At 43.0% G+C, this 16,874-nt stretch overlaps 1 protein-coding gene across 3 annotated transcripts in view; it reads right to left on the reverse strand.

The window, feature by feature from the left end:
- LOC138750798 (interferon-induced, double-stranded RNA-activated protein kinase-like) overlaps positions 1–14,275 on the reverse strand; it is a 90,733-nt gene extending 76,458 nt beyond the window's left edge. For all 3 annotated transcript variants that reach the window (XM_069912938.1, XM_069912936.1, XM_069912935.1), the window contains exons 1-3: positions 14,180–14,275; positions 13,942–14,085; positions 9,272–9,401 (exon numbers count right to left, since the gene is read on the reverse strand). In XM_069912938.1, coding sequence (XP_069769039.1) covers positions 9,272–9,401; positions 13,942–14,072 — 261 coding nt within the window. In that variant the 5' untranslated portion in view covers positions 14,073–14,085; positions 14,180–14,275. The remainder of the gene's footprint in view (positions 1–9,271; positions 9,402–13,941; positions 14,086–14,179) is intronic.
- Positions 14,276–16,874: the final 2,599 nt, after the last annotated feature.

Genomic DNA, 16,874 nt, shown 5'->3' on the forward strand with positions numbered 1-16,874 from the left:
GTGCAGTTCCCCTTGTTTATATGTCCTTGTTAGTTTATCCAAAGCTACTCTTGATTTTTTGCCTTTCCATAGGAACTTTCTTATTAATTTATTCCAATTTTTTAAAGATTTCCCCTGACAATGTTTGGAATAAGTACTGTAGTCATGGAAATACATTCATTTTGATGCAGTTTACTCTCCCTATTAGAGTTCTTTCCATTTCTCTAAATATTCTTATATTTTTCTCATTAATGGTTGATAATTTAATTTATACAAATGATTTAAATAATCTATTCTGATACCCAAGTATCATATAGCCTGTGATTGTCATTTAAAAGGAGATTCCTTTTTACATTCTGTATAGTCGACTTTGTTCATTGGCATCACTTCACTTTTATCAATATTAACCTTGTGTCCTAATATCGCCCTGTATTCTTTCAAATTTGTGTATAACCTTTTTATTAATTTATCTGGGCATGTTAAGTATACTATAATCTGAAAATAAGTTAATTTTATGGTTGTCAGGGGTTTTAGCAATTTATTTTGTTCTTCCAATTGTAGTTGAGGTAATTCACTATTTGACAAGAATTTGTTTATTGTGACACTCTTCCCGAGGATTTAGATTTGTTATAGTAGCTTATAAAATTTCCTAAAATCATTGATCTCCTGTGGATTATATGAAATTTGCTTATCCGCCTTCCTTGTTGCTACAATAGTCCTTGCTACTTCCTCTGCTTTTAATTGCCAAGCCAAAATTTTGTGGATTTTCTCTCCTAATTCATAATGTCTTTGTTTTGTTTTCATAATATTTTTTCCACTTAGTAGGTTTGTAATGTGTCCTATTTTAATTTTTTCTCCATCAATTCTCTCTTTTTTTCCCCCCCATATCCTCCCTTTTCATTAAATCTTTCTCTATGATTACTATCTTTCTCCAACAGTTCTATTTCCCAGCAGTATTCTTTTTAATTTTGGTCGTATAACTAAATTATTTGCCCTCTAATAAAGGTTTTAATCGTGTCGCATAATATAAATTTGTCTGTTACAGAATTTGCATTTGTCTCAAAGTATATTTTGATTTCTTGCTCTATAAACTCCCAAAAGTCTTGCCTTTTTAACAACATGGGATTCAACCTCCATCTATAGCTTTTCGGCAGAATATCCTCCAGAGCATTTGCCAACAATAATGGTGAATGGTCTGATAAAAGTCTTGCCTAATATTCAGTCTTTTGGACTCTCCCTTGAATTTGAGCCGACAACAAAAACATCAATTCTAGAATAAGTTATAGTATGTTATACCTGTTATAGTAATATGAATAATCTCTTTCTTTTGGATGTTGTTTTCTCCATATAGCAATTCTTTTCATATCTTGCATTGAACTTGATGTAAATTTGGCTGCTTTATTTTTTGTGGTATTTTTCTCAGTTTTATCTATTGATGGGTCAAGGTTAAAATTAAAATCTCCTCCTAGTAAAATATGTCCTTGTGTATCTGCTATCTTTAAAAAAAATGTCCTGCATAAATTTCTGGTCATCTTCATTAGGTGCATAAATGTTTAACAAATTCCAAATTCTGAATAAATCTGGCATACTGTCATTACATATTTACCCGCTAGGTCTGTTATTACTCTCTCTATATTAATTGGTAAATTTTTATTAACTAGGATAGCTACTCCCCTGGCTTTTGAATTGTACGATGCTGCTCCTATATGACCTACCCAGTCTCTCTTCAGTTTGAGATGTTCTGCCTCTGTTAAGTGTGTTTCTTGTACAAACACTATGTCTATTTTTTCCTTTTTTCATTTCTCTAAAATGTATTTTCTGGGCCAATAAGTCATGTGGCTTGATCTTTGTCCCTATCTTTCAGTTTTTCTCTCAACTCGTTCACCTCCATTTCCACACACTGTCTTCCACTTCACTTTTTTTCATTTGTCATTACATTCTCCATTCTGTGGCTCTTTTAATCTGTCTCTTGTAGTCTTTCTCATAGCTTTAAATTCAAATATTGTTTCCATTAAAGTTTTTATTTCTTTATCAAAGTTCTCTTTATCCACCATCTGGATTTGTTTTTTTTTCGTAGTTCTTTATCTTCTTCTAGCACTTTTTTTTTGCTCATGTCTTCGCTCAATAATGAGCCCGTTTCTGTCAATGCCTCTCCCGCAGTTTTCCCGTTGTGTTAGTAGCAGCCTGCTGCTGGCGTCTGCTCTCTTCAGTGTCTTTTTTAGAATGCTGGCATTTTTTCTGTCTCCGTGAGCCACCTTGCAAGATGTTGTCCCCGAGCTCCCCACTTACCAGCTTCGCCAATCGGGCCCTCCTCTTCAGGAGAGCTCGCGGATTCTGGTAAGGCCGCCACCTTTGTTGTTGGGTGATTTCTTTGTTTCTTCCTTGCTTGTCTTTGAAGGCTTTTCTTTCTTCGGAGTCATCTTCAGCCTTTTCTTGTACCATTTATTTAACGACTTTTTTTTAAATGTTTTATTTCAAAGCTTTGCTCGTTTTGTCACTAACTTTCTCTGTGGAGGGGTGGTTTTACCTGACCAGCCACTACTCCATCACTTGACTCCTCCACCTTTAATGCTCTTATTTTGTTGAAGTTAATTTAGACAAGGCTGCCCCAATTTAGACCAAGGACTGGGGCGTTACTCTCTTAACTCCTAGTAAACAGGAGGGCGCTTGAAAACTTGGCTGCACGGTACACCAACAACAACCTCACAATCAATGTTAGTGAAGCCAAGGTGCTGATTGTGGATTTTAGGAGGGGAATACCAGATGTTTATGATATAGTGATCACTGGGGGGTTTAGAGATGGAGAGGGTGAGGAAATTTAAATCCTGGGGAGTCACTATTTCAGACCCAACCCATGAATGCCATCATGAAAAAAATACATCAGCACCTCTAAGTTCTCAGGAATTTGCGGAGGTTCGGTACGACATCGAAAACTTGGCAAACTTCTACAGATATGTTGACAAGCTGCATCATGGCCTAGTATAGGTATGTCAATACCCATGAGCGGGCCTTTAAGAGCAGTCAACACAGCTCAGGACATCACAGGCAAAACCCTCCCGACTATTTTTTTTTAAATTTTTAAAAAACTTTATTTAAGATTTTATAACATGAATAAAATATAAGATTACATTAAAAAAATTAAGAATAAGATAATGAAATTACAATACAGCATCAGTAATCTAAATAAACTATACCCCCCCTTTCCCCCCAAAATAAACAGTGAAGAATTAATAAAGTTAGTAATATATGTAAGAAAAAAAACCCACTTACAAAAACAAAAACATAACAGATTAAAATACTAACAAAAAGAGAAGTAATTAATACTAAAATATCACACTTAAAAACATATTTAAATCAAACTTAAATGCATATATTTAACAAACGGAGTCAAAATAAAACATGTATTTAACTCAAACTTAATATAAAAAATTGATGGCATCACCCTGTACAAAACCAAAGGCGAGAAATCAGACTGCTCAAACTACAGGGGAATCACGCTGCTCTCCATTGCAGGCAAAATCTTCGCTAGGATTATCCTAAATAGAATAACACCTAGTGTGGCCGAGAATATTCTCCCAGAATCACAGTGCGGCTTTCGTGCAAACAGAGGAACTACTGACATGGTCTTTGCCCTCAGACAGCTCCAAGAAAAGTGCAGAGAACAAAACAAAGGACTCTACATCACCTTTGTTGACCTCACCAAAGCCTTCGACACCGTGAGCAGGAAAGGGCTTTGGCAAATACTAGAGCGCATCGGATGCCCCCCAAAGTTCCTCAACATGATTATCCAACTGCACGAAAACCAACAAGGTCGGGTCAGATACAGCAATGAGCTCTCTGAACCCTTCTCCATTAACAATGGCGTGAAGCAAGGCTGTGTTCTCGCACCAACCCTCTTTTCAATCTTCTTCAGCATGATGCTGAACCAAGCCATGAAAGACCTCAACAATGAAGACGCTGTTTACATCCGGTACCGCACGGATGGCAGTCTCTTCAATCTGAGGCGCCTGCAAGCTCACACCAAGACACAAGAGAAACTTGTCCGTGAACTACTCTTTGCAGACGATGCCGCTTTAGTTGCCCATTCAGAGCCAGCTCTTCAGCGCTTGACGTCCTGTTTTGCGGAAACTGCCAAAATGTTTGGCCTGGAAGTCAGCCTGAAGAAAACGGAGGTCCTCCATCAGCCAGCTCCTCACCATGACTACCAGCCCCCCACCCACATCTCATTCGGGCACACAAAACTCAAAACGGTCAACCAGTTTACATATCTCGGCTGCACCATTTCATCAGATGGAAGGATCGACAACGAGATAGACAACAGACTTTCCAAGGCAAATAGCGCCTTTGGAAGATTACACAGAAGAGTCTGGAAAAACAACCAACTGAAAAACCTCACAAAGATTAGCGTATACAGAGCCGTTGTCATACCCACACTCCTGTTCGGCTCCGAATCATGGGTCCTCTACCGGCATCACCTACGGCTCCTAGAATACTTCCACCAGCGTTGTCTCCGCTCCATGCTCAAAATTCATTGGAGCGACTTCATCCCTAACATTGAAGTACTCGAGATGGCAGAGGCCGACAGCATCGAATCCACGCTGCTGAAGATCCAGCTGCGCTGGGTGGGTCACGTCTCCAGAATGGAGGACCATCGCCTTCCCAAGATCGTGTTATATGGCGAGCTCTCCACTGGCCACCGTGACAGAGGTGCACCAAAGAAGAGGTACAAGGATTGCCTAAAGAAATCTCTTGGTGCCTGCCACATTGACCACCGCCAGTGGGCTGATATCGCCTCAAACCATGCATCTTGGCGCCTCACAGTTCGGCGGGCAGCAACCTCCTTTGAAGAAGACCTCAGAGCCCACCTCACTGACAAAAGACAAAGGAGGAAAAACCCAACACCCAACCCCAACCAACCAATTTTCCCCTGCAACCGCTGCAACCGTGTCTGCCTGTCCCGCATCGGACTTGTCAGCCACAAACGAGCCTGCAGCTGACGTGGACTTTTACCCCCTCCATAAATCTTCGTCCGTGAAGCCAAGCCAAAGAAGAATATAAAAAATTAGTAAAATTAGTAATATTATCTATCAAAAATTCTTAAACAATAATCAAGTCTTAAAAAAGAATTGTAGCATAAAAAAAAAATGAAAAAAACACTCTCTATAGAAATAAACTTTCACCAAATATCAACTAACTTCACATCTATCATCATATTAGTCACATAAACCACCATCTTAAAACAAAATTCAAACCTCATTAAGCATTGTACAATTCAATTTTAGTACTCTTCCACCATTTTTCCCTTTTACTCTTGAATACTTATCCAATAAAAGCTCCAATACCACATTTAAATATCCCCAATCATTACATTAAAATTCACATATCCAAATAATAAAAACACATTTACAACAAAAACTATATCTTCAACAAATGGAGCAAAAAGCACAAACAAAATTCAAGCCTCATTAAGAATTGTACAATTCAATTTATAACTTTCACCATTATTCCCTTCGTTCTATAACTAAAATAAAATACAACAGAATTACCGCTCCTTTCACCTTGAAGTTAAAGAAAGAATAAAAAGCTTTTTAAAACAATCAAATACTTTCTTATGCTTATAAAGTTATTAAAACCTTTAATATTTAAAAAAAACAAATTTAAATTTAAACATTATTTAAAAGAAAACACAAAAAAGGAAAAAAAAAGAAAAAAAAACCCCTTCCACTTATCCCCTCCTAGAACTACAAGAAAAAATATTTAAAAAAAATTTTTAAAAATAAAAAAAAAACCTTCACTCCTCAATCCAAAAATTAATAAGAAAAAAAATACCAGGCAGGAGGCAACTGCTACCTCCTCCTGGATCAACCGCTCATTGCGGTAAGTCCCACAAAATATTGGGTGTGAGATAACTCATACGTAGCTGATGACTTCTGGAAAAGAGTGCCCACCCAGCTCCCTCTCCCAACTCACGTTTCACTTAAACTATCATCATTATTTAAAATTTTCTCAAAAAAAACTTCTTTTTATTATTATTTTTTTTTAATCAACTTTATCACTTCGACCACCATTATTTCCATTTCTCCTTGGAATTCGATTCCCATCTTGTGTCTCCACTCTCTTTGGGGACCGTGGAGGACTACATCTTTCCTGAAATTGTGTAATTGGTAACGATTGAGCAAAATCCATGGCTTCCTTAAGATCATCAAAAAATTTGGTTGGTAACCATCTTGAAAAATCTTCAATACCATCTAAATGTTGCTTTATAACCTTTTTTCCACAACACTTCTTTCACAAAGTTAAATTCACGTCGCTGAGACATAACTTCTTGACTCAAATCCGGATAAAAAAAAAACACGATTATTCTGAACCATCAAAGGAGATCTTCTTTGTTGTGCACTTCTTATGGCCACACGCAAAATTGTCTCTCTATCATAATAATTTAAACAACGAACCAAAACAGGTCGTGGCTTTTGTCCAAAAGGAGGCTTTCTTCTCAAAGTTCTTTGAGCACGTTCCAGTATTAAGCCTCCCGGGAACTTATCTTGTCCTAATACTTGTGGAATCCACTCAGTAAAAAATTTTCTTGGATCTGATCCTTCCATATCTTCTGGTAAACCAACAATTTTTATATTATTCCGTCTGGATTGATTCTCCAAATAATCAACCTTTTTCACTAAATTTTTATTCTGAATTTGTAAAGTTTCAATTGTTTTATTGACATCTTGTAATTGATCTTGTACCTCAACTAAACCTTGGTCACAAAAATCAAGTCTTTCACTCGTTTTAAGGTTAAAAGCTCCATAATCAGCCATCTGTTGAGTATTAATATCCACCAAGGTATTAAGTTTAGTATCAAGTTGATCTAAAATTTTAGCGAATTCTTTCAATGTAACAGCTAACTTAGATTCAAGACTCTTAAGAAACTTATCCACTGAAGTAGATTCAGATACAATAGGGTCCTGTTGTTTCTGAATAGCCAAAGGATCTTGTATTCCCTCCCTTAATTTAACTGCTTTTCTTGCAGTGTGACTTCGTGTAGAAACCCCTGCCATAACCTCCCCAGTAATATCTGTAGAAATTTTCATTTCAGGTGGTGCACTTCGCAGCGCCACCGCTACATCAGTCAGTGGACGTCCCTTTAACTGCAAGCCTTCAGCTGGCGGCTTCCCAGCTGTTTCAGCTGTCAAAGGCTCTGTAACAGCGCTCATAGCGGGCGTTGATTGAAATACATGGGCCCGGCTAACCTTTGTTCTAAGGGCTGCCGGGTGCCATTTTTAAAGAGCCCTACCAGCAAAGAACGGAGCCGCTGCTGATTCCTGTGCTTCTCCTCCTGGGTCCATTCCACTCTGAGTCCTGGCTTCTTGTAAACAGGTAGGCTCTGATATCTTCGGAAAATGTAATTTCTTAATGATCTGTTGCCGTTTTTTCTTGCTTTTTTTCAACAATTGTACCATTGGAAACTAGTTTAACAGCTCTAACTATATCTAACCTTGAAAAGGTTTTAACGGGCATTTAAAGACAAAACAATACCAAAGAGTCGGGAGAGGGCTGGAAGGCACGACTATTCCTTACGCCATCTTGCCATGCCCCCCCCACTATTGAGAACATCTAAAGGGAGCGCTGTCGTCAGAGAGCAGCAGCAATCATCAAAGACCCACACCACCCAGCACGTGCTCTGTTCTCACTGCTGCCATCAGGAAAGAGGCATAGGTGCCACAAGACTCACACCACCAGGTTCAGGAACAGCTGCTACCCCTCCACCATCAGACTCAACAAACTCAATCAGGGACCCATTTAAGGACTCTTGACTTATTTATTCTTGAATATTTATTTTCAGTGCTGCACAGTTTGTTTGCACTTCCTTATTTTTCTCTCTTTGTACAGTTTTTTTTGACATAACCGATAAGTAGACTTTCCTTCTCGCCACAGGAAAAGGAATCTCAGGGTTGTATGTGATGTCATATACAGCAAAACCCCAGAATTCAAGCACCCAGTTGAAAAAAAAACGCAAAAAAAAAAGTTACGGAAGTTTAAAACTGGCATGCCTCCCCGTTAGTTCGCCAATCACATAACACACAATCTCAAGCAACCAGAAAATTCACTTATGCAGCATCTACCAATCCCAGGAGGTACTGTACTGGATACTAGGGATCTTACTGTATTCACTTTTAGAATAAATCTCAAGTTTGAAACTTGAACTAATACTAATTTCCTAAAGACACGGGTTCCTTTTATGGACCGTTACCACAGTCTAAAGTTTTAGGGTTGTTAGAAGCTTTGCTGCTGTGCTGTCTAGTTCCAAGTTGTCGTCACTTAATACCCACATATTAGATCTTTCCCAACCTTGTATCATGGTAAATTAACAGGGGGGGGGCGTATTTTTCTTGTAATTTGTATTTCAATATACAATTATATTGTTAATTTTTGTATTATTACAAACTTTAAAATGTCTTTAAAAAAAAAAAGATGTGAAATTTTAAAAAGATATAAAGAAATTTGAACTGGACTCTTGATGCAAGTTTAGTTAATCTTTCTGCTTTTAGGGGGGGGTCATGTACCCAGCAACTTTCCCCATTCTCCAGACACACCCATGATTCTGGACTCCACTTCTCAAGCATTTGGTTGTCAGTTTTACCCACACAGCCCAGGTTCCATGGATCTCATGCTTCATGACCTCCTTAACAATTCTCTCATGGGGGACCTTGTCAAATGCCTTCCTAAAATCCATATAGTCTACATCTACTTCCCGCATCAATTTCCTTTGTTACCTCCTCAAAAAAACTCAATTACATTTTTGATGCACGCCATTCCTCTCACAAAGCCATGCTGACTATCTTTAGTAGACTGTACTTCTCCAAATGCTCATAGATCTTATCCTTAAGAACCTCTCCAATAGTTTGCACACTACTGATATAAGACTCACTGGTCTATAATTCGCACAATTCTCCCTATAACCTTTTTTAAACAAGGAGACTACATTTGCCATTCTCCAATCCTCCAGCAGCTCCCCGTGGCCAAAGAGGACTCAAAGATCAGAGCCACTGTCCCATATCTTGCGGCCCTGAATTTATTGTATGTGGCTCTTACATTAAGCAAGTTTAGCCACCTCTGATCTATACCAATAAATCCCAATTCTCCATTTATCAAGAGTTCCAGCCTCACCTTCCCTTCAATCCTGACTGTAATAGTGCCCCCTTGACCAAAACAGATAAAATCCAACAAGAAATAGGTGCTTCAAATCAAATCAGAGCACGTTTAAAGTGGCAGCTTCAACGTAACACATAATACTCACCAGATTCGACTCGCTATGAAGATTTAATGCTTCACAAGCACATTTGGCTGCATTGTGTTTTGCTTTCTTCTTGGTTTTGGCCTCGGCTTTGGGATATATGTCATCCCCAATTTTTGCACAAGTTGTGAATCTAAAACAAAGCAAACAGCCAGGGCCAAGATTAGCAAGTTTGCAGATGATACTAAGATTGGAGGTGTTGTGGACAGCAGGTAAGGCTTGCGGAGGGATCTGGACCAGCTGGAAAAATGGGCAAAAAAAGGCAAATGGAATTTAATGCAGACAAGTGGGAGGTGTTGCATTTTGGAAGGACAAAGGTCATACACAGGTAGGGCACTGAGGAATGCGGTAGAACAGAGAGATCTGGGAATACAGATACATAATTCCTTGAAAGTGACATCACATGTGGATAGGGTTGGAAAGGGAGCTTTTGGTATATTGGCCTTCATAAATCCAAGTACTGAGTACATGACTTGGGATGTTATGTTAAAGTTGTAGTTAGTGGTGAGGCCAAATTTGGAGTATTGTGTGTAGTTTTGGTCATTTAACTACAGGAAAGATATCAATAAGATAGAAAGAGTGCAGAGAAGATTTACTAGGATGTTGCCCAGACTTCAGGAACTGAGTTACAAGGAAAGGTTAAACAGGTTAGGAGTTTATTCCCTGAACTGTAGAAGAATAAGGGGAGATTTAATAGAGTATACGAAATTATGAAGGAGATAGACAGAGTAAATGAAAGTAGGCTTTTTCCATTGAGGGTAGGTGAGATAACAAACACAACAACAAGGTGAGATACAAACCAGAGGGCATGGGTTAAGGGTGAAAGGGGAAAAGTTTAAGAGAAACTTAGGGGGAACCTCTTTGCGTAGAACGAGCTGCGAGCGAAGGTGATGAATGTGGGCCCAATTTCAACATTTAAGAGAAATTTGGACAGATACATGGATGGGAGGGGTACGGAGGGTTATGGACTGGGTGCAGGTCAGAGGAACTAGACAGAATAGTTCAGCACAGACAAGAAGGGCTGAAGGGCAAGTTTTCTGTGGTCCTAACCAATCAATTTTCTCATGCCCATTTCGCGATCCAAGAAGCATTTCAAAGTTCCTCTGGACTTGACCCAAATTGTGCTCATTGCACAATTTCCCCTTGGACTGATTGGGAGCACTAATAAAGGGAAACACTCACATGAAGGCTTCAACATCACATTTAAATAAGGTTTAAGTTCATCAAATTAACATGAAGGATCCACATTGTTTAAATGGGGTAGATGGGGAGAAAGTGCATGCATAATCCTCCAAAATTCCAGATTCCAGGTCTCATGGATTGGAAAAATAGAGAAAGAGTAAACTGAAAGCATCAGACTACTTCACATCAACAGTTTGAAAAAGTTTAGGGTTAAAGAAATGACAACAGGGCACTGTTTGGGCAGATTCAAAGACTTATTGGCAGAGGGGATACTGCGCCTGGGAAATTTATTTCGAGAATGTACTCTTGGTGGAGGGTCTTCTTCACCTAAAATGCCATTGATTAATCCTCTTTTGGAGTTTTCAAGAGATAATCAGTTCTTAAATCCTTGGTATCGTAAAAGAATTGTTAATGTGGAAACCGTTATGAGAGAGGGCAATTAACATTGTTTGAACCATTGAGGAACAAAGATGATATACCAGGGACTTCTCCTCCTTGTTATTTTCAATTAAGGGCATATTTGAGAGGTAAATTAGGGCCAGCAATGATTTTTGTCCAATTGTACTGAGGTAGAACTTCTTATTAGGGAGATCAAAAAAATTATTTCTTTGGTATATTCATTATTGCAAGTTGGAACTCCTAAATTAGGATTGTATAGATGTGGGCAGAAATGGGAAACAGATTTGAATATTACAATAGATCAATAAATTTGGGAAAATTTATGTAGAGGTTCTATGACTAATACTATTAACTTAAGGTACAAATTAGTATAATATAATTTTTTTTACATCATTTATATATCACACCACAGAAGCTGAATAGATTGAAATCAGATTTATCAGATCAATGTTTTAGATGTGGTGAGGATGTAGCACCTTTCATACATTCAACATGGTCTTGTCCAAATGAGAGATTCTTTTGGGTGTCTATCAATAATTTTCTACAACAAGTTATAGGAGCTGTTTTTTTTCTGTTAAATCCTGATCTGTTTTTATTAGGAAATATTGAAGGTACAAATCCGAAATTGAAATTATCAATTAAAATTTGTTAAATTAGCATTAGCAGTTGCAAGAAAATGTATTGCAATCACTGAGAAATCGGATATACCTTTAACATTGCCAAGGTGGCATGCTGAAATTCAAAGTCGTATCCCTTTGGAAAAAATTACTTATAATCTAAGAAATAAATATTCTACATTTTTACAAATTTGGCACCTGTATACTCAGGTAATGGGATTAAATTTGTAGTGATATCCTTTTTACCCCTCTGGCCCTGCAGAACCCTCCTCCATATGTTCATGTTAGAGTTGCACTGCACAACATCTCTCTCTGCAATCCAAGATTCTTTGTTACTTTTTCTATCTTTTTTATACATATTTTTATTTTTCAATTTGTATAATTTTTCTATTTTTTTGGGTGTGAGGTTGGGTAGGAGGGAGGGGTTTTGGAATGGGTTGAAAACCACCATCTATGTAATCAATTTGTTCTCTTATGATATCCATATATTATAATCATTCAAGTTACTGCATGTATGAAGTATTAAATAATATATTCAACATAAAAGACAAATGAAGAAGTTTGAAGCATTGGGATTCAATTTTTGGAAATATTTATTTGTTGTTTATTATCATTGGATGAATGACCAGAATATTCCCAATTAAAATGTTTAAAAATGAAAAAAAAATGTACTCTCTACTCCAAGGCGAGAGCCCCAAGCAGGAGTTACACAGATGATCAGAGAGATGGGAGTCAGACCTGGACATCACAAGGAGTTGAGAGACACTGGTCAGACTGGTAGAGACCATGTGATAGAAGTGATTAATTCTAGATACAGACTGGTTCAATACAACTTTCTCCACCAGCTCTATCTCACATTGCAAAAGGACACACAAGGCGAAACCGGAGGTGTTGGAGATGTGCTTAAGGTGTGGGGTGGAGGTGGGATCGTTTGTTCAAGCAACCTGGCTCTGTGTAAAGGTGGGCCCATTTTAGCAGGATTTAGCTAATACTAACCAGGATAACGGGAGAAGCCTTCCCACCGGACCCGACGTTGTATCTTTTGGGGAATCTTACGGACATAAACTATAAACTATCTAAATTCCAAATTCAATTCGTATTAGCTGCCTTGTCCACAGCAAAAACACGTATAGCGATGACCTGGAAGTCTGACTTTCCTCTCCTTATCAGTCAGTGGTCTACAGGGAGGAACCGCTGTATTCCCATGGAAAAAATCTTAGAACCCGACACAGCACAGCCATATTTGCCACACACAGGAATGTAATTGTAGCCGCGCTCCGACGAAAATACCATTAGGTGAATTAATAAAGAAATTATATAAGGGAGTGGCTTCACTGCTTCCCCGCACATCCGCTGGAAGCACTGACACTGCATCTGGGTTTTTTTTTTGTGTTGTGGCCGGTCCGATCATAAACCAGTGGTTGGTTTAAATTTTTCTTTTCGCGGGGGGTTTTCTATATGGGGGGGGGGGGGGAACATCACATGTTTGTAATTAGTTGGTGGTCATTTGTATATATTGAAGAAATGTGTGTGGCTACTTTTTTATTGATGGAAAATTAAAAATATTCAAAAAATGAAAGGGAAATCATGTTTAATAAATGTATGAGCTTTTTAAGATATAGTTAAAGTAAATAAGACAACAGCAGTGGATGAGGTACATTTAAGCTGTCAGGCTTTGATTAGGTGCCACACAAGAGCATGGATCACTAAGGGTTAACGAGCAAGTTCAAAAAACATTTGGAGGGTAAATGGCCTTTATTACTAGGACAAGATATAGGATGTACACAATTCAAGGACTAAACCCAAATCATCTTACTGCAGTTAATAGATCTAGGGTGAGAATGTACTTTGGAATACTAGGCTGGTCTCCCAAGCCAAGGAAGAATAAGCTGGTGATAGAGTGACTGCACTTAAAGTTTACCATACCAGTTGCTGGGAAAGGGGCTTTGCTGTACAAGGAGAGACCAAGTAGATGGCGCTGTCCTCTTGATAAGCTTAGGAGAATGAAGCATACAAAATTATGGGGCTTGACAGAATAGTTGCAGAGGTGATGTTTTCCCAGCTAGAAGCAGGGATCACACACACAGCACGAAAGAGTTGATTATTCAGAGCTGAAAAAGGAATAAATTCCTTCACTCAGACTTAATCTTTAGGATTCTCTACCCAAGATGGCACTGGAAACTCAGTGGCTGAGCCCATTTAAGATCAAGATTGATATCTTTCGAAACTAAGGGAATCAAGGGTTTAATGCAGAAACATAGGAATGAAGGAATGGATCTTGTTGAATGACAGAACAGAAATTAAGGGCCAAATGGTATGGAAGAGTGCCGAGACCTTAACGGATTGTACACCTGGAAGAGGTTATAGGCGGGAGTGAGTCAAAGTGATGGGGAAAGGACATGGCCACGGAATGGATCAGAGTGTTATATTATCCAGCTATGAAGAGATCAAAGAAACATGCTTCTAACAACTTACACCAGGTCATGAGGTGGTCCACTCTGTGACTCGAGCCAGATCAAGGGCTTTTCGATGCGACCTGCATAGAGCTGGAGTTTTTCCATATACAAAAATGAAACAGTGGAAGATGTTGGTCCTGTGGTTGTCATTTTCTTTCAGGAGCTATAAATAAAATTAAAATGTTCATTTTAAAGGGTGCAGGATACCTGCTGAGCTATCAAGCCACTTGTAAATTAACAAAGCATCATACACTCACCTGGACAATAAAGTTAAATTTTAACGATCAACCAAAACTTGAAATACCTTGAAGGTGAAGATTAAGATTAATGAGAAAATGGGATAGGGTAAGAGAGAGAAACTGATCACTTTAGTTCTGGAATTCCACATGATATCAAATTTATTGTCATACACATTGCACAATGTACATTTTAACTTTTCTTTAATTTAGACATACAGCACAGTTACAGGCCATTTCAGCCCACAAGTCCGTGCCGCCAATTTAACCTATACCCCTGGTACATTTTGAAGGGTGGGAGGAAAACGGAGCATTTGGGGTAAAACCCCACTCTCTTTCCTCTTCTCCTCTCTCCCCCCCTGCTCCCCCGCCCCCCTGCTCCCCCCGCCCCCCCCCGCCCCCTGCTCCCCCCCGCCCCCCTGCTCCCCCCCGCCCCCCTGCTCCCCCCCGCCCCCCTGCTCCCCCCCCGCCCCCCTGCTCCCCCCCGCCCCCCTGCTCCCCCCCGCCCCCCTGCTCCCCCCCGCCCCCCTGCTCCCCCCCGCCCCCCTGCTCCCCCCCGCCCCCCTGCTCCCCCCCGCCCCCCTGCTCCCCCTCCTCCCCCGGCCCCTCCTCCCCCGCCACGGCCCCTCCTCCCCCGCCACGGCCCCTCCTCCCCCGCCCCCGGCCCCTCCTCCCCCGCCCCCGGCCCCTCCTCCCCCGCCCCCGGCCCCTCCTCCCCCGCCCCCGGCCCCTCCTCCCCCGCCCCCGGCCCCTCCTCCCCCGCCCCCGGCCCCTCCTCCCCCGCCCCCGGCCCCTCCTCCCCCGCCCCCGGCCCCTCCTCCCCCGCCCCCGGCCCCTCCTCCCCCGACCCCACCCTGGCCCCCTCCATCTCTCCCCCTACCCCCTCTCGTTCTCCCCCTACCCCCTCTCGTTCTCCCCCTACCCCCTCTCGTTCTCCCCCTACCCCCTCTCGTTCTCCCCCTACCCCCTCTCGTTCTCCCCCTACCCCCTCTCGTTCTCCCCCTACCCCCTCTCGTTCTCCCCCTACCCCCTCTCGTTCTCCCCCTACCCCCTCTCGTTCTCCCCCTACCCCCTCTCGTTCTCCCCCTACCCCCTCTCGTTCTCCCCCTACCCCCTCTCGTTCTCCCCCTACCCCCTCTCGTTCTCCCCCTACCCCCCTCTCGTTCTCCCCCTACCCCCTCTCGTTCTCCCCCTACCCCCTCTCGTTCTCCCCCTACCCCCTCTCGTTCTCCCCCTACCCCCTCTCGTTCTCCCCCTACCCCCTCTCGTTCTCCCCCTACCCCCTCTCGTTCTCCCCCTACCCCCTCTCGTTCTCCCCCTACCCCCTCTCGTTCTCCCCCTACCCCCTCTCGTTCTCCCCCTACCCCCTCTCGTTCTCCCCCTACCCCCTCTCGTTCTCCCCCTACCCCCTCTCGTTCTCCCCTACCCCCTCTCGTTCTCCCCCTACCCCCTCTCGTTCTCCCCCTACCCCCTCTCGTTCTCCCCCTACCCCCTCTCGTTCTCCCCCTACCCCCTCTCGTTCTCCCCCTACCCCCTCTCGTTCTCCCCCTACCCCCTCTCGTTCTCCCCCTACCCCCTCTCGTTCTCCCCTACCCCCTCTCGTTCTCCCCCTACCCCCTCTCGTTCTCCCCCTACCCCCTCTCGTTCTCCCCTACCCCCTCTCGTTCTCCCCCTACCCCCTCTCGCTCTTCCTCCCTCTACCCCTCTCGCTCTTTCCCTCCCTCTACCCCCTCTCGCTCTTGCCCTCCCTCTACCCCTCTCGCTCTTGCCCTCCCTCTACCCCTCTCGCTCTTGCCCTCCCTCTACCCCCTCTCGCTCTTGCCCTCCCTCTACCCCCTCTCGCTCTTGCCCTCCCCTCTACCCCCTCTCGCTCTTGCCCTCCCTCTACCCCCTCTCGCTCTTGCCCTCCCTCTACCCCCTCTCGCTCTTGCCCTCCCTCTACCCCCTCTCGCTCTTGCCCTCCCTCTACCCCCTCTCGCTCTTGCCCTCCCTCTACCCCCTCTCGCTCTTGCCCTCCCTCTACCCCCTCTCGCTCTTTCCCTCCTCTACCCCCTCTCGCTCTTTCCCTCCCTCTACCCCCTCTCGCTCTTTCCCTCCCTCTACCCCCTCTCGCTCTTTCCCTCCCTCTACCCCCTCTCGCTCTTGCCCTCCCTCTACCCCCCTCTCGCTCTTGCCCTCCCTCTACCCCCTCTCGCTCTTGCCCTCCCTCTACCCCCTCTCGCTCTTGCCCTCCCTCTACCCCCTCTCGCTCTTGCCCTCCCTCTACCCCCTCTCGCTCTTGCCCTCCCTCTACCCCCTCTCGCTCTTGCCCTCCTCTACCCCCTCTCGCTCTTGCCCTCCCTCTACCCCCTCTCGCTCTTGCCCTCCCTCTACCCCCTCTCGCTCTTGCCCTCCCTCTACCCCCTCTCGCTCTTGCCCTCCCTCTACCCCCTCTCGCTCTTGCCCTCCCTCTACCCCCTCTCGCTCTTGCCCTCCCTCTACCCCCTCTCGCTCTTGCCCTCCCTCTACCCCCTCTCGCTCTTGCCCTCCCTCTACCCCCTCTCGCTCTTGCCCTCCCTCTACCCCCTCTCGCTCTTGCCCTCCCTCTACCCCCTCTCGCTCTTGCCCTCCCTCTACCCCCTCTCGCTCTTGCCCTCCCTCTACCCCCTCTCGCTCTTGCCCTCCCTCTACCCCCTCTCGCTCTTGCCCTCCCTCTACCCCCTCTCGCTCTTGCCCT

This window comes from Narcine bancroftii, unplaced genomic scaffold (assembly GCF_036971445.1).
Source record: "Narcine bancroftii isolate sNarBan1 unplaced genomic scaffold, sNarBan1.hap1 Scaffold_271, whole genome shotgun sequence".
Lineage (NCBI taxonomy): Eukaryota > Metazoa > Chordata > Chondrichthyes > Torpediniformes > Narcinidae > Narcine > Narcine bancroftii.